The 26082-nt window shown below is 45.4% G+C and overlaps 1 protein-coding gene across 16 annotated transcripts in view; it reads left to right on the top strand.

Annotated features, from left to right (window-relative positions):
* The window catches only part of KCNMA1 (potassium calcium-activated channel subfamily M alpha 1), a 773076-nt gene that overhangs the window by 526171 nt on the left and 220823 nt on the right, over positions 1 to 26082 (top strand). For all 16 annotated transcript variants that reach the window (XR_009734238.1, XM_061405428.1, XM_061405415.1 and 13 more), the window contains exons 10-13: positions 14292 to 14402; positions 17427 to 17532; positions 19268 to 19350; positions 22808 to 22877. Coding sequence is in view for 15 of the 16 variants with exons in the window: in XM_061405428.1 (XP_061261412.1) it covers positions 14292 to 14402; positions 17427 to 17532; positions 19268 to 19350; positions 22808 to 22877 (370 nt within the window). In the remaining variant the exon portion in view is untranslated. The remainder of the gene's footprint in view (positions 1 to 14291; positions 14403 to 17426; positions 17533 to 19267; positions 19351 to 22807; positions 22878 to 26082) is intronic.

Raw genomic sequence — 26082 nt, 5'->3', positions numbered from 1 at the left:
AGTTGAGGACAAGGAATATGGAAAGGGGGCCAAGAACTGAATGTAACTTACTGGGAGGAAGATCCTTGGCTGGGTGAGGAGTCAGTGTCCCCTTCTAGCTGGGGAATAGGTGTCACAGATGAACCTGGTTCTAAATCCTGTTCATGAAATCTGTCTGTGAAACAGAAATGTACAATAGATTCTCTTAGACCTCCTTATATAGGTGGAGGAGTGCCAGATACTTCTGGAAACGAGAGCATGAATCAATAGAACCCAAGTCTTGTGATTGGCTTCTGTGGCAATGGTAATATCTATAGGTGCTTCCGTCCTTCTGCATCCCCACGGCAGGTAGGTGAGGAAGGTAGCACTGTCATCTCCAAGTGACTTGCCTGACATCACAACCCTAATAAAGGGTTAGTCTGGGACCTGAACCCAGGTGCAGTCTGCTCCACTGGGCCGTGCTGCTTCTCTAGATCACCTCTTGAGACTCCTTTCTGCTCTAAACTCAGTGATCCCATCACTGTAACTTTTCTTCCACTTCTACCCACAGTGGGGCCAGAACACTGCATATAAGATGATGAGGAAGGTAAAGGCCTGAGCATCATTTTGGGCCCTTTTCCCCTTCTACTCACCTAGTGCCTCTAAGGAGCCTGGCCGTAGGGTCAAGGACAAAAAGGTGGAGAGGGGACAGAACCATTTCTTCCTGGTTTTTCTCATTTGGTTAGATTGGAAAAGTGTTTACCTCTTGAACATGTCTAACAGTGAGGGGCTCTTAAGGATGGACAGAAAGATCATTGGCCAAAATGAGATTTGTGGGTTTCTACCTGTTCTCCGCTTCCTGGTTCTGTCCTTCTTGCGGAGATCATTTCCTAGGGGGCCAGCTGTGGTGGGATTGTCGTGATCTGCCAGACTTGGACTCTCTCCTGAGCACAGCCTACCTGATTGTCATCTGAAGAGGAGCATTCTTTGCCCTGGCAAACATATCTACCTGTGCCTTTCATTTCCCCAGCTGGTCTGCACACTCAGGGTACTTCTGTAATTGTGGTTTCTTAACTGTCAGTGAGAACTAGAATAGCAGTTGCCCATCTTGGAAAATCCTGGGTGGGTTCCCTGGGTTTATTTCATAGCTTTGAGTGAAAATCTCGACTCTCAGGAGGCAGTGTCCTTCTGGAAGGAGTTTGGGGGCTCTACCTTCAAACCTAGGTGTGGCCTCAGGGTTGCAAGAAGCCGCCTTAATACCATAGAGGTTGGCCAACTTTATCATGGGGTTCCCAGGTGGCGCTAGTGGTAAAGAACCTGCCTGCCAATGCAGGAGATATAAGAGACACAGGTTTGTTCCTACGGTTGGGAAGATCCCTTGGAGGAGGGACATGGCACCCCACTCCAGTATTCTTGCCTGGAGAATCCCATGGTCAGAGGAGCCTGGCGGGCTATATCATTCATAGGGTTGCAAAGAGTCCCACATGACTAAAGAACAACAACAATGTCAAGACTTCATCATGCTTTTCCATTTAAAGATGAAGCAGAGTACTTTATTACATCCTTCAATGTCAGTGCTCATACTTTATAAAGCATTCAGTAATTTAGAACAGAATTGCAAGGATGAAGAACACAGGGCACAGCGAGTTGCCTGCCTCGCTCTCCACTCTTGCTGCCACCACCACTGGTTCACTTGCTCAGGCTGTGACCCTCTCTTAGGACCACATGTCGGGCAGCTGTGCATGGTATCTGTCACGTGGAGGCTACATGTCCCGAAGGTGACAGGCAATGGCAAGGGTAGGAATAAAAGGAAATGCCAAGTACAGATTTTTATACACGCAACACAAGCAAGAATGATCCAAGATTCTGTTCTAGAGCAAAACAGGGATGGTTTACAGGGATGAAGTGGTCTAGGGAGGTGACACCTCAGAGAAAGGGCTGTTACAGCCTACTCAACAACTTCCATTACTGCCTAGACAGAGGGGAGCTAACACTCCAGGTTTTTAAATTAAGATTATGGGAACCCCTCCTGCAACTGTGGGTCTCTAGTGCTACCTCCAAGGGACTAGGTCTTTAAAAATCTCATTTGTGTTCCAGGCCCTCCTTTGCCTACAGTAGTGCTGTCCACTGGCTTACCAGGGCAGGTCATGCTACTTCCTGATGATGAGGTCATTTAATTTTGTGTCTTTCCTCTCATCAGAAGTAAGCCCTTCACCTCCCTCACATCCTTCGTTCTTCTCTGAGACCACATTCTATTCCCTCCTGCCCAGCTCTTTTGTATCAACATGAAATTCCACTTTCTCCACTGCTTCTTAAAAAAAGAATTGGTATCTTAAATGTTCTGCTGCACCAGGACAGGGATTATTTCTTTATAAAGACTTATTTAATCTACCCCCATTGTCCATTTCCAGCCCCCCAAAAGAACTAATGTGAGTCCTGCCTTCATCTTCATCTCATCTATGTCTGTTTTCTGAGCGCTTGCAACATGCCAGATGCATTGTACAGGCTCATGAAAATCTCCAAATTCGCCACATCTATCTTGAGCGATACGTTACATTATTTGGCTGCCAAAGTGGTTGGGGAGTTCAAACTCAGAGCTTGTGTAAACCTCCCTTCTTGGTTCCTACAATAATACTTTCTCCTCTACTCATTCTGAGATGGTCTGACCCCAGTGCTTGGAAATAGGATGTGGGGTTAACTCATAGGGTGTTGTCTTGGGTTGAGCCCCATGTCCTTTTCCTTCCTGTCCGTGTGTAACACAGACAACATTCCCCCTCCCTCCTCCTCGGCCTGTGAATGGGGTGCTGTTCCTAGGAGGGATGGTGTCTATAAGATTTCTGCATCACAGACATCCCTCTGGATGAAATGTGACTGCTGTTTTGCTTTTTATACAAACTTCAGTCCCTCAACAAGTAAGCTGTTCAGCCCTCTAGTCATGGGGCCCACGTGATCCCCAGCCTAAACTCTCAGCAGTGTTTTCAGATTCCTAGATTTTAAAAGCCATAAATTAGCAAATCATCAACATATCACCAGGAAGGATCATCTGGTAGCCATTCTAGTCAGAAGAAAACACAGGCCCCAATAACTGATCTTCACAGAGATATGAAGAACTGTAGACAGACAGATACAGTAAATAGGAAGACAAACAGATAATTCAAGTTGACAGGCCATGTTGGACTGATTAGGCATTCTGCTTTGATTAGCATTAAACTTTGAGGGGAAGGAAAAAAAATGAGATTGTCCTAATACTTTGGAAAAATGACCCCTTGACTACTTCTGAAATTTAGTACCAAGGGGCAGATACTGAAAACGAGTGTTATTCGATGCTGTATCATGTAATGTAAAGTGCCAGGTATTCCTTTCCAATGAGAGGGGTCTTTATGGGTGTGGATGTGGGCACTTCTTTCTTTGCATCTGCTTTGGATTCTTGTAAGCCACGTCTTCAGTCCTGTTCAAACTTGGAGCTCTATTTAGAGAGACTTGGATGCATATTAAATCTATTTCCTGATAATACTAATGGAATGAAAGCTTGTCTCCCCTCTACCCCACCACCGCTTTTCTCTCTTCCCTTCCACACACTTGTCAAAATGTTCCAGCTATTGTTCTGAAAACAAGAATAGACATGTAGGTGGGAGATGAACTGTGTACCTTAAAAAATAAAAAGTCATATTCAGACTTCGACTTTCACCCTCATGTATTCTTTCTTCCATTAAAGAAAAAGAATTCTGAGTATAACTTTTCGATTAGAATCCCTGAAGCTTCTTTCTGCCTAACCTCACATTTGATTGGGTGAATCCTTGTTGGGCAGGTTCTAAATCTAGAGGACAAACACAGCCCTCCGAGACTACATCGCACTGTGTTTTCTCTTTCCGCTATGTCATTCATTCTGATAGCAGTCTTCGCAGAGTTGTACAAAGCGATTACTAGTAGATTTGGGGTTTCATCCCACTGCTGCCATCACACACTGAAAATAAACCAGGAAACCTTCTAACTGCCCAAGTCCAGTGTCTCTTTTTATTATAAAAGAAATTTAGAAGCTGATACAGCATGAAATTCACGGAAACTTGATTCTGTGCCTCTCAGGGTTTGCATCCCCACATCTGGTACTGGTATTGCATAACCCCCCAAACCATAGGGGCTTCTTCAAGTGTGAGTACCAGTTGTCAGTAAAAGCAAACTTATCTCACCTCCAATACTTTATCAATAAGGACACATGTTCAGAGATAGATGTATGCCCATCTCGTGAGAGGTTTTGTGGCCCTAGCCACTGACCTCAGAGGCAAATGCTAGCTCGTATACAGAACAGATTTAGGAAAGCTCCCATCCCAATACATTTGCTCAACTAATAATTATTTGATCCCTATTATGTTCCAGGCACTGTGCTAGGTGCTGTGGGTTAAAGGATGAGCAAGAAGATATGCTTCTTCCTCCCCTGCAGCTTACCTGAGACTTTGATGAATCAGAACCACCCAAGAGCTAGTGGCGGCTATATAGAAGCTAGATTACAGAGGAGCCTTGTCTCCGTGAAATGCTCTCTCGGCAGGAAGTTTGTTCAATAAAATCATGAAGGTATAAGGCAATCATGAAGACTGCAAGCCTTTTAGAGGGAATGCTCCTAAAAGCATTAGATAATTCACATTGGTAGATGTCTCCATTGGAGTAGTTTAGGGCAAAGGTAACAGAGAGATGACTTGTGGACCTAAAAACCTATAAATCTAATGATGCACCCTGTAAAAGAGGGGCGCAGAGACATTCAGGAAGTAAAGGGGCTGCTAATGCCACGTTGAGTTCTGGGCCTCTCCATGTCTAGTGAACATCCCTGTGTGGTGTCTTATGCCTTATCAGGCTCTGGAACCTGTGGACTTCTCCCAGAACTTGAGTGTGTGTTGGACAGATGATGGAGGCTCAGGGTGTTGGGTCTACTTACAGTGGACGGCTAGCAGCACACGGCTAGCAGGGGCAACACCCTTGGGTGTGGCTGAGGAATGAGGCCACACCCAAGGGTGTGTCAGGATATGTCAACTTAATTGTTGTTATGGGAGGGCCATATCCAACAGCTTGTGTTCTAGGGCCACGAGGCATGCAGGGGTATTTGAGAAGGCAGTGGGGTCAGTTTGCACGTCAAAGCTAGCATACTTCCCCTCTGCCAGGCAAAATTAAGAACCGCCCCTTTGCTTGTACTCATTCTCCCCCTGTTCTGTCTTCATCCGCAGAGGGTGTAGCTGATCTTCTTTCATCTTCTCTTCTCTTGGTGCCTTGTGTTAGAAGCAGCGTTATCAGGTGGAAACAGGCAGATCTGGTTTGATTGGAATAGAGGAAAGTTCAAGTGCCTGGATTTCTCTGTTAAGGCAAAGACCCACCTAAAATTGGAAGAATCAGGTCAAAGGAAGAATGGCTTACTTAAAAATGCCCAAAGGCCACCAAACCCTGAAGTAATGGATGAATCAAAGGCAGAAGGGCGAGGGTGTTGTGGAGAGACACAGGGAAGAACCAGTGTTATTTATGAGATTTGGTCAATTAGAGAATTGCTTGCTTAAGAAGCTATATAAGTCCTCTTCCATGAAGGAAGGAGAAAGAGATAAAACCAAAATAGTGGTGCTAATCCCTGCATACTGGGTTACTGTGAGAATTCAGTGAGAAACTAAAGGCAAACAAATCTACAGTTAAAGTTCTTTGGTTATAGGCAACTGAAATTCATTCTTGCTGACTTCAGCAGAAAAAGCTTTTTTTTTTTTTTTTTGGAAGGTTAAAGTATCTTACAGCATTCAGACAAAAGCTGAAGATGCCAGAAAGGACAATGGTGAGGCTGAGAAGCAGCGCTGGGATCCAGCAAGCAGAAACTCAGAGAAAGTGCTCACAAGGTTTCGCCATGAGGATCAGTCAGTTCCCACCATGAACTTAGTGTCACTTCATTTAAGACTGAAAAGCACTGCTTGTCCTAGCTCGGGCAAGAACCATGGTTGAAGGTCCCAAAACTGTATTTGATTGGGGAGGAATGGTTCCCCAAATTTAAAATGAGGTGTTGTTCTCTAGATTGGACAGAGCCTATGCTCCAGATGAGGGGCAGCTTCTTAATTATGTGGGCAAGCAGCAGAAGCAGGCTTATCTGCATCTCCCCTCCTCAGCCCTGTGTCCCTCCTTCCTTTCCCCAGTCCAAGGTTTAGGTTTATGCTTAATTTTATCATGAATGCCATTCCAGGCAACCAGAGAACTGGGACCTCACCATGGTCCCAATCATTGCATTTTTCTTTGCAAGTACTTTGAAGACATTGTAAAAAAAAAAAAAAAAAATGTGTGTGTGCACACAAGCATGAATGTTTGTGTGTCCAAAACAAACCTAGCACCTAATTTAAGAATCTGTACATTTAGGGGCTTTGCTGGCAGTCCACCTACCAGTGCAAGGGGTGCAGCTTCAGTCCCTGTTTGGGAAGCTAAGATTCCATATACCTTGCAGCCAAAAAGCTATAAAACAAAAGCAATATTGTAACAGATTCAATAAAGACTTCAAAAATGGTCCACATCAAAAAATCTTTTTTTAAAAAATATCTATACATTTAGGTAACTGCAAATTTCATTCTATAGCCAAATCCAGTGAATAAAGATCAAAAATTAATTATTAAACCCTAAACTCCCTCATTTGATGTCATTTTAAAATTTAGATGTAGACTATTTTACTTTTTCCCGAGAAATGAGGTGCTGTTGAAAGGAGGGTGCATGTTAGACTGGAACAAAGTCAGTATCTCCTGCTCTGAGGTTCTTAGTATTTATTTTCAAGGCTTGGGCTGAGGTTCCTTTTTGGCAACAAGCTACGCAAGGTGTTGGCCACTCCTCTTGCCTGGTAGCTTTCCTGGCAGCTCAGCTTTCCCGGTAAAGCGTCTGTCTGCAATGCAGGAGACCCGGGTTCAATCCCTGGGTTGGGAAGATCCCATGGAGAAGGAAAAGGCAACCCACTCCAGTACTCTTGCCTGGAAAATCCCATGGATGGAGGAGCCTGGTGGGCTACAGTCCATGGGGTCACGAAGAGTCGGACACGACTGAGCGACGTCACTTTCACTTTCTTCCATGCCTGTTACAATTGTGGAGGTCTAGTTGTGATTTGGGATAATGGAGATACAGATACAGATCTCTCTGGATGCTTTAGATCCTGACTGTCTGTGTAGGATGAGATGTGCCCTCTCTGTGCAGAAAGTTCTGGTCCGGTCAGGGCATCCCAGTGTTCTCTGCTGGGCCTGCCAGTAGTCTGTCCTCTGACCTTGGGGCTCTGCTTTACAGAGGTGCCTTTGGTGCACTGCTGGAATCTATTTGCTCAGCCTTCTGCCCCCATTTAGGGAAACAGTCAAACAGCCTTCTCCTCCAGAACAGCTCTATTGACAGCTGGATAAGATGATTACTTTATTCTCTTCCTCACTAGTGGGGAGAAGATATTCCCTTTCTTTGTGATCAGCAAAGTGCTAGATGTGGGTCCTGGGTAGACCATTATCTCTGAACCTCCTTGGATTTTTTGTTGTTGTTGGCTTGCTTTTGTTTTTTCATCTGTTTTAATGGGCGATGGTTAAAACCATGGGATCCTGAGCCCCATACACACTCAAAACTGTTTTGTTTTCATTGTTGTCTTGTTTGCATGCACTGTTTTCTTACAAACTTGAGACACAGTGATAGATCAGAGGTGGCAGAATCAGCCAGTGACCTGCAGTCTTGCAGTGGACTAACTAGAAAATGTCTTCTGCACTTCCCATGACATAGGGTGTCCAAGCCAAGCATACTTCGACAACCAGTCCACTGACCAACAGTTAGTTCTTGAGAGCCCACAAAGGTTTAGGGGTTCTGAGCTGGGTCTCAGGGTAGCCCGCAGTTAGCAGCTGTTTGCTGAAGATGACCACCCCACTGGGAGGCAGTTCCTTTGGGATGGGCTCCCAGTATAAGAGGCAGTGGGAAGGCAGGACTAGGGTTAGCCTTCTTCCTTCAGGCAATGGGATTAGGAGCCTTAAGGGGAAATCTGGGTAACAGTTGCTCTAAAGGACATGCCCCGAGTCAGGGGAAGCACTACCGAGTGAGACACACTGGAAAGCTCAGAATCTTCCTGGATCTCTCTCTCATAAGAGACAGTCTTGGGGAGAGAGTTATGTTGACCCCTGACGGTTTCAGTTCAACGTAGGAGGGACAACGTGAACTTTGGGTGCTGACCACCGTGTGATCTGGGTTGTGGGGTCTTTTATCACCCCTGCCCTGCTTTCTATGTGATAAAATGCTGCAGAATTCTCTTGACAAGTCCTTCTTAAAATTCATTCCCATCAGACACAGTCTCCAGTAGTGGGAGGTGTTGGGGGTGAGAGCGAGGACGAGCCAAGCATGATTAGAAGGCTCAGCAGAGAGACAGGAAAGATTCTAGCATATGTATTTGATATAAATATTATAGTTTTACAGAGACATCTAGATCAATATATGCCACATTTCATCTGCCTCTTTGACAAAGTGAGCGCAATGTATTCAGGGAAAGCTGTATAGGATTTTCAATTTACTCTGTATGATTTATTGTGACAGGATAGCTATGGGTTTTTTAAGTTCTTTATACTTGTTCCAGTAAAAATGGATATAGTATCTTTAAAAATAAACAGCCCAGAGCTGTGCATTTTACATTGTCTTCCTAGAGCGAGGCTCAGCTGAAGAGAGATCTGAGACCTCCCTGCCCTTGTGGGAAGTGATGCAGTCAGATTCTCAGTCCTCACTCTTGAGAGCTTTTAAAAAAAATTTTTTTTAGAGTGGGGGTTTAGTAAACAGGGAACTGCATTGGGAAGCTATGGCAGACGTCTAGACCAGATAGGCTGGTGTGAACACAGTAGGGGCAGAGAGCTGGAACACTTGAGTGGGTGCAGCCCCAACAGTCTGGGTCTCTTCATTTTCTAGTGACTGGCCCCCAGGTCACACAGCATAGGTCCCCCCGACTCCTGAGTCCTAGCCCAGGCTCCTTTCAGGCGCACCAGCTGCTTTGGTATTGCAGATATCAAACCAAGGGGATAGGTCTGCCCTTCCTGTGGCATTCACCTTGCACTGAGCTCTGGACCTCGGTTTCCACATTGAAATAATGCAGACAGCAGACTAAACATTCACCAAGGGCTGTCCTGAGGCTAAGATACACGGAGGACGTGGAAAAGAGCCTATCGTCGCCGCAGATCTCTTTTTCAAAGGCCACTGGCTTTAAGAAACGTTACTTGAATCTTTCAAAAGGTGTAGACATTGGTTCTCATTGAGCTACACTCAACCTCATTTGATCTCCGGATGCCTCATTTGCTGGAACCTTTGGGAGACCCTTCTCTGTCCTCATCTTATGCCTTCTGCCATAAGTCAGTTCCCCTTAGTGATCCATTCAGAAAGACGCCAGTGGAATTGAGTTCTAAAATTGAATTGCCAACTCCACTGGGGCATTCCAGCATGCTTGGCCCATCTCCAAGAAGAGAGGAGTGAGACTGAGGATACTGTGTGGGATTTCATTCCGAAAGTGGAGATGCGTCTTAATGGGAGGGAAATATTGAATGAGGATGTGCCCATGAAATAAGCAATTAGCACTTTCATGATAGAGCCTGTAATAGTCAAGCATCATTCCTCTGATTAAGTCACACTCCACCCTTGATGCCAAGCCTGCTCCATGACATGTTAGGGTTGCCCATTCTAATTCAATCCATCCCCTCTTTCTGGAGCCCTGATCCAAACCAGGCATGCTTTCTTACACTGGATGAGTAACTTCTTCCCACAAAGTGCCATTGGCTACTATTTTGGCATTTAAGATGCTTCCTCATGTATCTGACTGAGATGGGTCTTTTAATCCAAGCCACTAATATTAGTTTATCCCAAGAAAGAGTTGTTCACACGACTTGACAGAACTTTAAAAACCAAAGAGGTCATTCCATCAGAAATGGCTTTTGATGTAGGCTTGTTAGCCATCTTCACAAACCAAGTGGCCAGGCCCTTAATGACATCAATCATTCAGATTACTGGTAGTCTTGAAAAGTTTGAATGCAGAGCCACAGATGGGAAGAGCATTAGAGCCCTTCACAGCCAATGTTCCTGAATGTTCTCTATTGTCAGTGAATCTTTTATTAGATTTTTTGTTCTCTTGTGGGATCCTTGGGCTGGGCATGGTATATAATGCTGTAAAGGTGGTGTTTATGTCACCTTGCAGCCCTTTGGCTTGCCAAATTGTGTGCCTTCAATTAACAACTTGGTTCTGAGTTTCTGCGGTCATTCAGCCTTTGCTGTCTTGAGCTTGCCAGCCTGGCTGACTAGATGCAGCTGGTGTCTATTGATACCAGGCTGCGGTGATGCTTTAAGTGAGGGCCTCTCTCCTGTCCCAGGGAGGACCCTCCAGTGTCTCCTCCACTGTACGTCTGAGGGAACCTCTCATTGACCTATTTCTGTCTGTTGTAAAGGAGTAGAAGCTGAAATACCCAAGCCTCTGCTCTCTCTCCACGTCTTCACCTTTGTCTTTGTGAGAATTAGAGTCAGAGACCCAGATCATGTCCTGGGCAAGTGACTTTACCTTCGGTGAGATGTCAGGCATGTGGCTTAAGGAAATTGAGGTTCAGAGAGTTATTTGGAAAGATGCAGAGAGTAGGAGTGTGGGGTTGTTTGAGGATCAGATGAGACTCCAGGAGCTACAGAGCACTCCATATCTATTACATCCTGATTTACAGACATCACATGAATCCTACCATTTAATCATGCTTACAATGGCCCAGACTCTTTAGTAGACCCTTCATATGTACTGTCTATTTACATAAATCCTCAAGATAACCTCATGAATCAGGTACTAGCTCCAACCCCTCAGAGACTCTGACTTTATGGTTGTAAAATGCAGAATTGGTACCTTGCCCAAGACTGTTTAGTTATTTAGTGTCTGAGCTGAGCTGACACAGGGCTATCAACATATGAATCTCACATGGTAGATTTGTAGGTGTCAAGGAACCCGACAGAGATCATTTTGGATGAGGAACTTTTTGGCGTTCTTCAAGTCGAGCACAGTGAACAACCATCAGTATGCTTCCAAGAAGGGCACACCCTGCTCTCAATCGCACAATATTTTCCATCACTGAAGATGTGAGACATTCTTGCTTCTCTTCTCCCCAACAATAACAGCCTTCTTCAAACTAGTGCCTCTGGAATTTTCAAGAACCCTGAAAATATTGCTGGAAAAAGAATGTTTCCCCGTTCACCGTCCATTCCCTGTACTCCCACAGGGCCCCTAGCACTCACTCCCTCAGTTATGGGCTGGTGAGGAGCAGACCTCCTAATGCAGGTGCTGAGTCAGAGAGGCAGCTTCACCCCACCCATCAGTTCCAACTGCATTCAAACATTTTCAATATGTGGGCTCCCTGATAACTTCCACTGTATGGAAAACAAAGTGGAGGGAAATGATTATTGGCACAAAAGGGGGAAGCCGTAAATCTTCAACTCAGATAGAGGACAGATTGGAACAATATGGGTTCTCCAAGGTTGCCATGATAATGTACCTAATAACTCTTCTTGGGCAAAAAGGCAATCTGCTTTCAATCAATCTCGCTTTTTTCCTGAGCAAAAATACCAATTATGTTGAAGGGAGATTTTTTTCTTCCTTTTTTGATAAAGACTGCTCTCCACCTCAGAAATCATGCTATAGCTTAAAGATATATATTTTTTCAATTGTCTAGAATGGTATTGGATAGGCCAGCATCAAATGAGAAAAGTCAATCCTTTTTTTTTTTCTCCCCTCTCCTGCCAACATTTGTCTGCTTCTTAAGAGAAGTGAAAGCTAATTAAAGGCTTAAGGGATAATATTGATTGCATTGGAATATATTTTATATGTACCCAGCACATTTTCAACTAAGAGAACCCTGACTCTTTCTAAGGCTGAATAAATCAGCTGCCTGAGTCTTTGATTCAAGGGTGAGAGGATGGACTCACCTCCTTCCCCTCCACTTCTCACACATCTGTCCTAGAGATGAATGATCTCACAAGAGGAAGAAGGAATGCTGGCAGATGTTCATTCAGTTCTTTGCGTACAAGATAGGGAAGGATGAATGTTCTGGCATTTCCCTGGACTGATCATTGATTTGAGTCCTGCTCTGAATGATAACCAGGCTTATGCGGGTAAAGAACTTTGAGCTTTGCAGTGCTTGGTGCAGGAGGCTGGATGGGTAGTATTAACCTCTCAGCCCCCTCATCTATCGAATGGGGATAAGTAGCTTGCCCAGAATCACACACATCCTTGGTGGCAGAGCAGAGAATCACACCTGCCTTACTATCAAGAAGAGTCCCACTCACCTATCTGTCCTGCAGAGGTGCCCATACATTGAATTCATTCTGGCCTCATTCTCAATCATGGAAGTTTGTAGGCAGAAGCATTAGAATTGTCCCCCAAACAGCCCTGTTGTCTTTTGTGGAGATGTCAAATTAGGAGGGAGATGTTTTTTTTTTTTTTGGTCAGTTTCTGAACATGCTTGGCAAATTCAAAATCAGAAATCTTATTCAGAAAATGCACATTTATTTGCAGCCTCTTTTGTCCATATAAATGCACATTTGCCACAAGAATCATTTTTTCAAGATATGACCCGACAAAAATGTGTATAATCCAGTTGTTCAATTTGCATCATGTTTTCTGACATACTGTGCATTTCAGAAGGGAGTTACTCATACACATTTGGGGACATCAAATTTGGATCAGTGGCCAGGGAACCTCCCTTAACCTAGCAGGTACTGGCTTGAGAGTCAAGTGGTTATATTAAAACGTCTCTTCTGAGGAAGCCCATTGACACCCCCCCCCCCCCGAAAAGGTCCTCCACTTGCCCGATCACTAAGTGCAGCTCCGTAACAATAACAGTCCATAATGGTGATATTATTAACTGCATCGTGCATATTATTGATTTACTCTTTGTTCTGCATCATTATCCTTTCACCAATGAGTTTACTGCATTATTCTCACATACTTAGTCAAGCACCAAATTACACTGAAAGGGCAGGCTCTTGTAATGGCACCTAATGGAACATCGCATAAGTGATCATCACTGCCTCCTCTTAGGAGTCGCCTCCAGCCAATGAGCTCTCTGCCTTACTGGAATGTGCACAGAGCAATTATGGAGTGCAGGGGGCCTGGCCATTCTAAATTTCTCCCACAAAATTACTGTGCTTCATGCTCACCACCTGCCCATGCCTCACAGCCCAGCCAGGGAGTCAGCCTCTGTTGCTATCAACATGAGGGGCACAGGGATCTGGGCTTAGTGAGCCTTTTGCTGCAGTCTCTTTACTAGAAGCTGGCAGATTTCATCTCCGCAGTTAGTCTCTTTGATACTTTTGTATCAAAGAGCTTACTCCTGATTGAGCGTCATAAATAGCGAATGTAAATGGCCACAGTATAGCCCAGTGTCAAAGTCAGATTGGTCCAGGAGCCCAAAGATATTGGCGGGGTGCAGGGGGATGAGGACTGTTCTTCCAGTAGTCCTGGAAGATGGGCTCATCTCCTCAAGGGGAGCCACTATTTCTGGAGACAAGTCCAGAGCACCCTGAAACAAAGGCAAAGCATTCCATCCTCATCCCTTCCTAGCTTTTCTCCCCTGTCCAAAAGTAAATTCCTTTGTCTCTTGTGGAAATCTCAGGCACCCTAAGGAAGCAGCTAGCTGCCTAGGGATGCACAGCCTGCCTGCAGCACCATCTCAGATTCCATAGGTGTCCCATCCCACATTTAGCCCTGAGTGATGCTCACTTACTGTAAAGTGTTACATGCTCCCATTGTCGGAGGAGTTATGGCAGAAAAATGCAAAATTTCCTTTTTACTGCTTATGGCCAGCAAAGCCCATAACGTGTCAAGCCGCACATTAGCCACCCTGATAAAAGTCCGCTTTCTTACACACAAAATCATCGTTTCAGCAAGATTTGTTATCTCATTACCTGATAAGCTCTATGTCATAAACCAAGACTCATTCGATAAATCTCCCGGGAGGACGCTTTGTGGGCAGAAAGGGAGAGATATGAATCTGCAAGGGGCTTGATAATGCAGCGTTTAAGCGCAAGCATAATGTCACTTATTGTTAAATGCATAAAACCACTTGGCCAAGCGGTTGGGCTTTTAATAGGATTTTGTGTAGCATCAGGTGAGAAGCCATATGCTTTTCTGTCAAGGAGTCTCTGAGCACCTTCTGGCCCTGCTGCTTTGCCTCACAGCCCTCTGGGGAAGGGAGCTGGGCTTTACGAGCCTCCTCGGAGGTCATGAATGCTTCCCTGCAGCTGTGCGCTTTTCTCTGTCTTGCCAGGGGTGGGTGCCAGGGCGTCTCTGGAATGGCCTCATCTAACTGGCCTTTCTTATTCAGGCACATAGTGGTCTGTGGACACATCACACTGGAGAGCGTTTCCAACTTCCTGAAGGACTTTCTGCACAAGGACCGGGACGATGTCAATGTGGAGATCGTCTTTCTTCACAAGTAAGAGGCCCCTGTGGTTTTGAGACCCTCCACCCAACCAGGCAGCACAAGGGGACCCCCTGAGTGTCTGTAGGTGGGGTGATGTGGGAGTGGCACCGGAGGGCAGGGCAGAATTGACTCAGCCACCATCTCTGCTAGGTTCATTGGAGAGGATGTTCTAGGAACGATGGGAAGGAAGCAACCCAGTCATTTGGTGATGAGAGTAGCACCTGCCTCTGTGGAGGTGACTCTGGCAAATGACAGTAGGTCATTATTGGTCAAACACATCATTACCGTCCCCAAAGCTGTCTGGATCTGTGCAGTCCACGTGTGTCCAGAGTGTCTGGTGTGGATTCTTTACGAGCATGGGACTAACATAGTGCCCAAGCAAGACACAGAAGTAACCGTAAGCAGGGTACTAGGCAATTACAACAGCAACAGCAGCTGTCATTCCTAGGAACCTTCAGTGTAGGACACAGTGCTGGTCACCATAGGCTCTCCTTAAATCAGAAGAGGGAGCAAGAGTGCATGCTCAGCTCAGGGGACGCTCTGGATCCTGACTCAACTAAGTCCCGAACCAATTAAGTCCCTGGGCCTCAGTTTCCACCTCCATAAGATGGGAAGGTCAAAATGGTTTCTACCTACCATCTTGGGCTAGTAACAGAATGAAAAGCAAATTCATTCCAAGTGTACAGAGCAGTGGGCTTCCCTGGTGGCACCAGTGGTAAAGAACCCATCTGCCAATGCAGGAGTTGTAAGAGATGCAGGTTCAATCCCTGGGTTGGGAAGATCCCCTGGAGATGGGCCTGGCAATCCACTCCAGTATTCTTGCCTGAAGAATCCTATGGACAGAGGAGCCTGGAGGGCTATGGTCCATAGGGTTGCAAGGAGTTGGGACACAACTAAAGTGACTTAGCATGCACACATATAAAGAGAATCAGACATACAGTAAGTGCCCAATAAATGTTAGCTGTTATCATGGGAGAAAAAATATATTAGGCTATACAGTGGACTTAGGTGGTAGGACTTAATCAAGTTTGTTTTATAGGGGAGGAAACCAAGATATCTCCCTTCCATCCAGTGCTGTTGAGATCTTTTGCCTGGTCCCCTCTTAGGTAAAAGGTAGCCCACCACAGGGATGGAGAGATGGAGAATGCAGGCACGTTCACGTGGGTGGCACTGTCGTCCTCTTTTATGGAGATGGGGTCATCATGGGGCAGGTCTTAGCCCCTCGCTGCCAAGGGACAGAGCTCACATGCTGGTGTTGGGCTGCACAAGCTGCACTCGGAATTGACCACCCAGGACTCAGTCCTGCTCTGGGATCTCACTGAGGCTGACTTCCCTACAACCTCAGTGAAGGTCATCCTGTACATCTGCTTCCTTTTGACATTTGTGAATATGGAACTGGCAACCATGGTGGGGCACCAGCATTTTTCTCCTTAGCACTGACTTCTCCAAGTTCTGAAAGGACTGGGCAGGCCATGGACACAGGAGCTCAACCCATAGATCCAGTTAACTGCTCAGCCACTGATGACCAGCTGTGGGGCCCGTCCTCTGCTGAGCATGTGGAAGGGTGAAGACAAGTCATCCTGCTTGGACATTTCAAGATGAGCACGTGTGCAGCAATTAGAGCACGACATAGTTCTATTAATGAACTGATGCCAGTTTAATCAAGTGGCAGAATCACGTGGGACATCTGTATTGGGGAGAGACCACCACTCCTTGTATTACCAGGGCAGGCAGACTTCCTGAAGGAGGCCCTGCTTGTAACGGATCTGGAAGACCGGTTGGACTTGCACAGGCAGATGGATTTCTCTCACCCACTGCTTTAGTCCAAATCAACAAGCTGGCTGCTAATGCTTCAGTTGCTAGGATTTACTTTTGTGTCCCCAGCATCTATCATTGTCAGCCCTGTCGTCCACGGCCCAGTTAATTAACCTCTCCAAGCTTTGGGTTAATAACATACCTTCCTCTAGAGTTGTTCTGAGGTTTAAATGAGTTAATATTTGTCAAGTGCTTAGAATGGTGGCTGTTGCATAGCAACTGGTCAAGAACATTAGCAGTTATCATCATTACTAAGTCCTGTGTTAGGCAAGAGTTGATTAACTCAGTCCTTGGCACCTAGTAGGTTCTATCTGAATGTGATCTCCCAGTGCCTAGTGAAGTACCTAACAGAGACTAGGGGTTTCTCATCTCTGCAGAATTAATAAATGAATGGATAGGTTAACCAATGTTTTAATCCTTGTCCTGCAATGGGAAAGATTGCAGGGTGTGGCTCAAGGCTGAATCAAGAACAATACTGGGAGTGGATTGACTCTGTGTATGTCTACTCAGAGGAGACTTTTTTCTGATCCAGTTCCTGAGGTTGAGAAGTCCATGAGGTGGGAAAGTAGGGAAAAGGCTTTTGGTGAAAGGAACAGCAGGAAGCTCTGCCAGGAAGACCTTTGGCTGATCCCTGATGTCACAGCCTCTGTTCTTCATTCATAAAATAGTGATTCCTGGTGGGCCAGTGGTTAAGAATCCGCCTTGCCATGCGGGGGACATGGGTTCGATCCTTGGTCAGGGAACTCTGATCCAACAAGCCGTGGAGCAACTAAGCCCACACACCACAACTACTGAGTCTGCACCACAGCTAGAGAGTCCATGCACCGCAAAGAAGGATCCTGCATGAAGCAAGGTCGATCCCGCCGTGCCGCAACTAAGACCCGACACAGATGAACAAGTCAATCAGTAAACGAAAACAGTGAGTGAAATGAAATTTTAAAAAATAGGGATTCCATTTGTGATGAAGACATTTTGCCGCATAGGCCTCAGACTCTATAAAGGTTATGAAACTCTTCATTTTAACTTGGTACTGGTTTTGATTTTCAGTTGGGCTGGGGTTTTACTTCTCTTCAGTGTGAGCCTCTTATTTATGGCAAGAAAGAGGGTGCTCTGAAGGTGAAAGTCTTGTCTCTCTCTGTGGAAATTGGAGAGAAGGGAGGCCACGGAGGCTGAATACCCGACTCTGCTATATTAACAGCTGTTTCTTCTCTCCTTGAACAGCATCTCCCCTAACCTGGAGCTGGAAGCTCTGTTCAAACGACATTTTACTCAGGTGGAGTTTTATCAGGGTTCAGTTCTCAATCCACATGATCTTGCAAGAGTCAAGGTAAGAAGGAAGAAGTGACTTCTGCTTTTATTCCATCTAGGGGGTGTGTGACTCTGGGGTGACAGGACATGCCTCCTGACCTGGCCAAGAGTCCCTTCCAAAGCCCTTAGAAAATAAATCAGATACTACCAACCTTGATATCACCTTTGCACTGGTCCCAGGACTTTGTTCTGCTGGCACTGGGTAGACCAGCTATGAGCAGTCCATACGTGGACTGCTTGTATGTAACATGCTAGACAACACTGGGCTCCTCAATATCAGCACTGCTAAAGGAAGTAGACCACTTGTGTGGGCTCAGTGGTCTCGTATGACATAGCAATCAACTCATCCCCATTTTGAATACTTAAATCGGACTCAGCGTAGCTCTGAAATCTGTTATTTCTATCAGGAAGGAACATGAAGGATAAAGTATAAATAAAGTTTACCCAAGCCATCAAACATTTTGAGCTTCCTTTTTTTCCTCATCAAAGACTAAAGGTGCACAACTAAGCAGGTAGCTATCTGGCAGCACTTGGTAATGGGCTGGTCTTTCTGTCTAGAACCTACTAAGTTAGAATCTCCTTATAAACACACCTAAGACTTACAAGGGAAAGGGATATAGCAAAATGGCATCCACTACTGTACTCATTTTATATGGATTTTGTAAGCATGTTCCGTATTTGCACGCCAGTGGGGATAGATTAATATTCTGAATCCATTGACATCTCAGTGCTTACTGTGGTCACTACATAATTCAGTAAATAATGTAATTGGCAAGCATGAATAAGCCAAAAGAATTTGGGCAAATTCTTTGCTTTATGAAAGAAAGAAAACTGGAGACAACTTGTGACATACCATGGAGAAAACCATGCCCTCCCACCAAATGCAGAAATAGTCTGTCATAAACACAACATCCCAAGTAGGACCGACCAGGGCCAGCATGGGAATTCTTTCGCTTACAGAGTCTAGTTACTATTATCCAGACACGATCCAAGTTATGTCTAATGTGAAATCTTAGGAGAACTTGGGGGAAATAATTATTGTCCATGGACCTGATTTAGTTGCAAGCAATTCTTAGCACAACTTGTGATCCTCTCAAAGGAATAAATCTCTGTTGGCACATGTTTAGCTAAGTCTTTAGGTTGTCTTTCAAGGTCATCTGTAACATACCATTTCACAGTCAGATTTGTTGTCTTTTGAATATCTGAATGCTAACTGAATACTAAACAGTACTGAGCCATTATCTGAGTTAGGGCTCTCATTTCCTCTTATTCCACATTTAAGATGTGAAAAAAAGGTTAGATGAAGGACTTAAGAGTCTAAATTTCTGAGTCCTCAATGACTCAGTTAGCTTGGTAGCCTGAGAGAAGGGGTTTCACCCACCTAACACCACTTCCCGATTGGAAAAGTTGGGATGATGGTGCAGATGGTGGGGAAAGGAGGTGGAGAGGGACTGAAAGCCTTAATTAATTGTTACCTCAAGACAGAAAGCTTCTGTGTAAGAGGCTATGCAAAATGAAAAGTGTAATTACCAAGGTACACGTTGTCCCTTCCAGCAGCAACAAGATGAAATGTTTATACCATAACAAGAACTTGCAACCTACTCTTTTGACAAAAACTATAATCTCTCAGGATTATTATTTTTTTCTTTTCCTTGCAAAGCACCAGTTTCCCCCAGAGCTGTCAGCAGAGAGAGACTGCAACCAAGGATGGCTATTCATATTTCTATGTTCTGTGATTTTCTTTGGTGTCTTAGATAGAGTCAGCAGATGCGTGCCTCATCCTTGCCAATAAGTACTGCGCAGACCCCGACGCTGAAGATGCCTCCAACATCATGAGGTAATCTCAGGGAGATGGGGAGGGCTCCGGGCTAGGTGCTCCGTGGCCACTTGCTGTTCTGTTGGGTCCCTCTGCAGAGCACCGTCTCTGCAGGACCTTCTTTCCTCATTAGCTACCTTCTAGCTCACCACCTGCATAGGCCCAGGATGGGGGAACTGAGGCCGTGGTGGGTGCAGAAGGCAATGACACAAGGCATCGTCAGCCTTAAAAGATACGAGGGCTCACAACCAGACGTGAGGTGCAGGACTAGCAAAGGAAAGAGATTTCACTGGGAAGATGCCTAAACTAGGGGGGCCTTTTGGAATATCCGGAAGTGTTCTTGGTTGTCATAGTTAGGGGACAGCGCTGCTCATGTCTGCTGGGTAGAGGCCAAGGTTACTGCTCAGCATCCTACAATGCACAGGATGGCCCCCTGTAGCAGAAAACTGTCCGGCCCCAAATAAGAAGCCCCATGTTAGAGCATTCCAAGTGCATCTACAGCACACTCATCAATATCTCCCACAAAGAGGGGTTTGTTGATCAATTGGCTTGTTTCAACCAGTTTCCCCAAACAAAATAGTTTTCTTTACTGAAAGCCTCCTCAGTGCTTTGAATACTCATATGAATTTCTAAGGTAATGTTCTGTAGAGAGTTTCTCAAACCTATTTGACTACAGTCCCCCCCAGCCTTTTTTTTAACAGAACGCCTCCTGGTGGGGGTGGGGGAGGGGGAGTGGCGGTCAGTCTTTGGAAAACGCTCCCCAATGCCTTTGTTGTCAATAGGCTGGGCCCATCTAAGCCCATTTTCAGGCCAACTTCTGCTCCTTATTGTTTTTATCAAAATATATTCCGTATTTTTCTTCACATAGACCCATGTTACAGACATCTTGGGGCTATGCGGTGACCAGAAAGATAAGATATTTTGCTTCAGACAGTCAAAGCTCTTTTTGGATTCTTCTTGACTGGAGCATAAATTGCAGAGTAGTTAAGAGAACTGGGAGGGGATCCTAAAGAGAATCTTCTGGAGAAAAGATGAACTAAGAGGAAACACTTCACTCCCACTAGATTCCCAGGAACTCTTGGCTAATTGTGAACAGCCATCCCTTGGGTCTAGACCAAGATTCCCTTCTCCCTGCAGCTTGGTTTCCTGTGTCCTGGGAATTTACCTGGGGCGGAGGCTAGGAAGTTGCCTTTGCACCACTACAGTGCTTGCCTCTCCTTGTCTTGGCTTTTCCTCAGTGGGGCCATGAGCTTTCCCATCAGTGAGGGGGCGGAATTCCTCTGGAGCACGTCCATCCTCCTCTCAGCACCTGGTCTTTGTATCTGGCAAGTGACATCTGGCCACGAGTGCTCTTTCTGCTCACTTTTCTTCGACAATATGCTTAGCGCAGTCATCTTAACAGAGTCAATGCACAAACTCCTGTAGGCACTGGGCTTCCCAGGCTACAGGGAATTGGTGGAATGGGGGACCTGCTGCCACATCTGGGCCTGTCCCCTAACCAGTCACAGCTCCAAAGTGACCACAGTGGCCCCAGCCTAAGGTGCCTCACTTGACTGTTTCCTTGAACTAGGATTTCTAGCCTTCACATTTTTGTGTCATTTAAAGTGATAAAATTGTAGATTTAAAGAACACTGTTTTCAAAATGTCAAATGGAAAACCAAAAGAAGATGAAGCTTAATGTTTTGACCCCATGGAGAAACTTGGGGCTGGTACTGCCTTTTATTTTACTTTTTTAAGTGAATAATTGATAATAGTTTCGAAGTGGCCATTTCTTTTCACAATATTCTGTTTAAGTCCTGACGACAGTAGGGTTAACATAAAGACATATAGGGCACCTTATGCCAAGGCATAAAAATGACTGAATAAAGGTAGTATCAGAAGTGTGATTAAGCCATCCATTAACCAGAATCAGAACTAAGGCCCAGCCAGCAGAAGGAAGTGGGAAGCTCAGGGTTAAAAAATGGGCTCTGTTTTTCCCTTATTTGTATAATCCTCCTTTCTCCTTAGTTTAATGAGACCAATCTGCCCCTTCTGAAATTAAAATGTCAAAGATCCGTTTGAAATGAGCTAATGCAGAAAACTGGCTGATGCTGTGAACTGAATTCCGAGAGCTGACAGAGGCTCAAAGTCCTTGAGTTATAAGCATGGGCCAACACAACACTTTTTCAAAAATAAAATGAAATCCTTCAAGTGTAAAAGCCCAGGGTGAATTTGTGCCGGGAGAGGTTTCTGCATGATCCATTTCCTAAATTCACAAGTGGTCGCTTTTCAGACAAAGCTGCTTCCTGGCTGCTTTCTCTCCATCTTTGCACAAAAAGGGATGAAGCGTAGAGCACTTCCTGGTGGGAAGTTTGTGGGGGTGGTCATGATAAACGCACTTGCATTTCTGATTAGGCTTAGGAGGTGGGCCTTTTGTGGAATTCTATTCTTTAGCCTTCCTTGTCACAAAAGGAAATGTACAATGTCACCTCTGACAGAGTCGGTAATGACAAAAACCATAACTTACACATGGAGAGAGCTTTTAATGATTTCAAAGCATTTTCACATCTGGTTTTTCATGTGCTGCTCATACCAAAGCCTGTGAAATACATAAAGCAGGTACCCTTGCCCCCACTGTCCAGATGAGGAAACAGTCACAGAGTGCCCAGGGATTTCCTGAAGGTCACCCTGTTTGTTAGTGTAGCAGCTGGGACTAGTATGCAGGTGTTTCTAGTCCTCTGTCCCCAGCCCCTCCCCTTTCAGCATTGTGATTGTTATAGGGAACAGAAGGGAGGGTTGAGATGGGGGCAGGCAGTGGTTAATACTAAATATGGACTGAGAGCAGTTTGGGGGAATTTTCCAGCAGACCACGACCTCCGCAAGGCCTTGGCACTTATCTAACCGGCATCAAAGTCGTCATCTAGATGCTATTAACTTTCAAAGGCTGAGTCATGGATCCCCTCCTAAGAGTCCTGCTCAGAAATCATTTCTGTGAGAGTAGCCATGTGTGCGTGACAATTAGAATCATTTGTCAGGCTGCTTGTCTGATTTGTCACGTTGTCTCATGTTGTTGGAATATTGAACTCAGAGCAAATTGTTTCTGGGCTCCTCCCTAGGGTATGTGAGATGGCAAACCTCTGTTGGCCCCACGAGTAGAACTTGCTTTATTTAGATGCCTAGGTAGGCAGTAAGCCCGTGACACGCCGCTCCAGACCCCCCATGCCCAGTAAACACACGTTGTCATCATGGCATCACAGGATCTCTTTCTTCTTTCATGTCTAAGACATGGTCTATGGCCGCTCTGTGATTTCCTTTTCACACGACCATTGGATATGGTGGTGGAAACGCAGCTTGACTTGGCCCAGTGCCCACAGCCCCTCTGAAGGCCCTGGCTGCGGGCCCCATAGGCACTGCATTTGGATGTAATCAAATGAATCTCCCCATCGGACTCCAAGGGTGAGGCAGACCCTGGCTCAGCTTTTGTTCTCTTCTCTTTCAGAGTCATCTCCATAAAGAACTACCACCCGAAGATAAGAATCATCACTCAGATGCTGCAGTATCACAATAAGGTAGAGTAGCAAGCCTGTCCCAGGCTCAGAGGTACAGGCGGGGTCTAAGCTCTCATGAGTATGAGGTCCAGCATGTACACACACCCCAGTGCCATCCAGAGACCTGGAGAAGGAGGAGTGATGGTGAAAACCTCCCAGGACACTTCTTCAGTCCAGACACCTTGTTTGCAGGTGGTCCCTGGAGCGAAACTGCTTCACGTAGTGACTCGTTTATTCAGGAAGCATTTGTTGGTCTCCTGGGTTCAGAAATATCAATATGCCCTTAGACTCCACTCCAACAACCTCCATTTCTGTGTGCTGCACTCATTTCTTCCATCGGTATTTAATGAATGCCTACTACTTGGTGAGCACTTGGCCTGACTCCTCCAAGCCCACATGGAAATGGTATGTGCTCAGGGATTTTGCAGTCAAGGTGAAGAGTGTCCCAGGTGAGTGAGGGCACTTTTCTCCCTGAGACCAGGTGAACTTGGGGTGGGTGGACCGTGCATGGGTGGAGAATGTGGAACACGGAGTTCTCAAACTCAAGGTGAGCATGTGCACAGTTGAATTGAGGAAAACAGCTGGCTCTCCAGAGATTAAACATAGAGGGATTTTCCTCGTGTTACAGTTTAGGGGGGATCAGAAAGAAAACCAGTGTTGGAGTCTACGCTGTTTTCCTTATGATTCCTTCTCCGTAAACCACAATCCTGTCTCTCATTCAGGGGCAGTACTCCTTTGCTTGGCTGCCAGGAGACTCCAAGGAAAACAGCTTTGGGGGAGGGAAGGTGGCGTCTCTCTGTGTTTGATGTGGAACCAGTTATGAGAAACTGGAGGCTGCTCAGTACCTGCCGCCAGGTGTCCTGTCTGGACAGAATGACTCCCTGCTGGGTTGTGAGCGAGCGTTTGTCCCATCTTATGGGCCATATTCCCTACGAAATAGGCAGTCAGGTGACCCAGAGAGGACTCCATTCTGCCAAATGTGCCAGTGCCCTGCCATTATTGCTTAATTGCTGGCAAGCACTGTCCCCTCTTGCTGTGTGGAAGCCCGTCGGAGGTACTGTGGACCGGAGCCTGCTGGCAATGACTGGGAGGCTGCCCACGGCCCACTGCCTCCTAGCGCTCCCGGATGGTTCCCCTGCAGACTGTACTGGGCTCCAGCCAGTGGGTTGGGTGGTGGGCACCCAGGGTCACAGTATCTTCTTTGTCTCTGGAAAACCCAGGACACTAAAGAGAAAGTGAGGATGTTGGTAATCCACCAGCACCAATCTGGAGAAGTCTTGACAGCAGCCCCTGTAGCGGACGTGAAGTTTATGAACAAGGCTGTGGCTGGTGAAAGCTCTTGAGGCTGTGAACTCTCCCTCCTTCCTCTGTGATTTGAAATTTCAGTTAGTGTGGGAGTGCCTTAAGCCATTGTTTAGATTTGGGGCTGAATTTAGATTGAATAGGAAAATGAATGTTGCATGTTTAGAAAGGGATGTCAGTTCCTTTTCTTCTCCTTCCAATGAGTGCTGATACAGCATCTTCAAGGAATTAAGGAGAATTTCAGCTCTGTGATTCTTGTCAAACTCAGAAGTAGTTCTGTGGACCTAGGGTCCAGATGCCACTGGTCAGTATTCACATGATCAGGGCAAGCTGAACGTCTTTTACAGCCTCTGCCTTGTCATTATTCAGAAACAGTGACGAACACATCAATCGACCCATGATTAATTGCTTAAAACACATTTTGTTTAGAACCACCCCAATCTATTTGGGTTTCAGAGTTAGGAAAAGTCACTTATAAGACTTTGTTCTTGTAGTCTGTGTGAGAGTGAATGGGGCATAGTGACTTTGTCACAGGGCTCTTTTCATTTCCTTTTCCTTTTGTAGAGAGAACAGGAAGTCCACTGGTCATTATTTGTCATCTCATTCCTTGTAGAATTGCAAATAGGCGTTCTTCACCTTGCTTTACAATTTTGCTGGTTTTCTAAGATCCTCCTAGCTGCCTTTATAATATTACTTTTCTTCATTTCTTAGCACTTTCTCTTTACCCACAACTAGATGCCAATAGATCTCCATCCATTAAAACTTGCTTTCAAAAAAACAAAACAAAACAAACTTGCTTTCGGGAAAGAACCTGTTGCATGCATGTACACTTACATGACTGTCAGCATATTCCAGAGGATAGTTAATTCCATAATTGAATACCAACCTTAAAATAGGAAGAACTTCAATATCCCATGATCTGTTGATGGTGGTCTTCTAGGATCTAGGGATGTAGGGAAGCAGTCTTCTTTCCATATAAAACTGGTTCTGAGTTTATCATCATCATAATCTCAGACATTCGTGTCATATTTTACAGTTTTAAAAGAGCTTAGACATCCATTATCTCGTTGAACCCTCAGTTAACCGTCTGTGCATTTCAGTATCTCAGTGTCACTGCAGACCGTGGGTCTAAGTTCTGTCTCAGACAGAGCATCTCTGAGGGGGTATAACTCATGGTCACTTGGCAGACAGTGAACTAAGACAGAACTGCCAACTGCCACCCTCTCATTCAGTCGAGCCACAGGCTTTTGAACCAAATTGCAGTTCCTCTGGGTAGGACTTACAGAAGGACTGAGGGTCTCGAAAGTCCACCTGTTTCCCCCAGTAGAATTCAAGGAGAGAAACACTCAACCTCACCATCTCTCAACATGGAAAGGAGGCGGCACAGGGTTTTTTTCTTATTTGAGTGCAAATGGCTTAAAACTCTTGAAGGAAAGGATGGTTTATGACATCTTGGAAAAATGTCACTCCTGATGCTTTCACTATCAATGGATTTTTAAAATGTTCCCAGCAGACTCTAGAAAAAGAGATCTTTGTCTATGACCTGAAGCCAAGTCCCAGTGGGCCAATGGAGAGAGATGTTCTCTGAGCTTTCTTACTGTAAATCCTTATCATTGAGCAGAAATGTTAAGGTGTTTGCTCTGAGATGACCTTCTTTCTTCATCATGGTGGCTTCCCCAAAGTTGCATGTGTAGTGAGAGATGGCACTGTGGCTGGAATCTGTTTGTTCTGGTTTCCAGAACAGCCTGTTTTCACGTTCCTTTCATCTCAAACAGAGGAAAGCTCTGGTCCTGCCTTAGCAGGGCTGGTTCTCCAGATGAGAGAGGATTTGCCTCTAGACTCCTACATAGTAATATGCTGGCATCTCCCACTGGACCCACATTTCCCTAAAGTGAAAAAATACAGAGTCACCAGAAGCAAACGA

Source organism: Bos javanicus, chromosome 28 (genome assembly GCF_032452875.1).
Source record: "Bos javanicus breed banteng chromosome 28, ARS-OSU_banteng_1.0, whole genome shotgun sequence".
Classification (NCBI taxonomy): Eukaryota; Metazoa; Chordata; class Mammalia; order Artiodactyla; family Bovidae; genus Bos; species Bos javanicus.
This window is presented reverse-complemented; position numbering and strand designations above follow the sequence as displayed.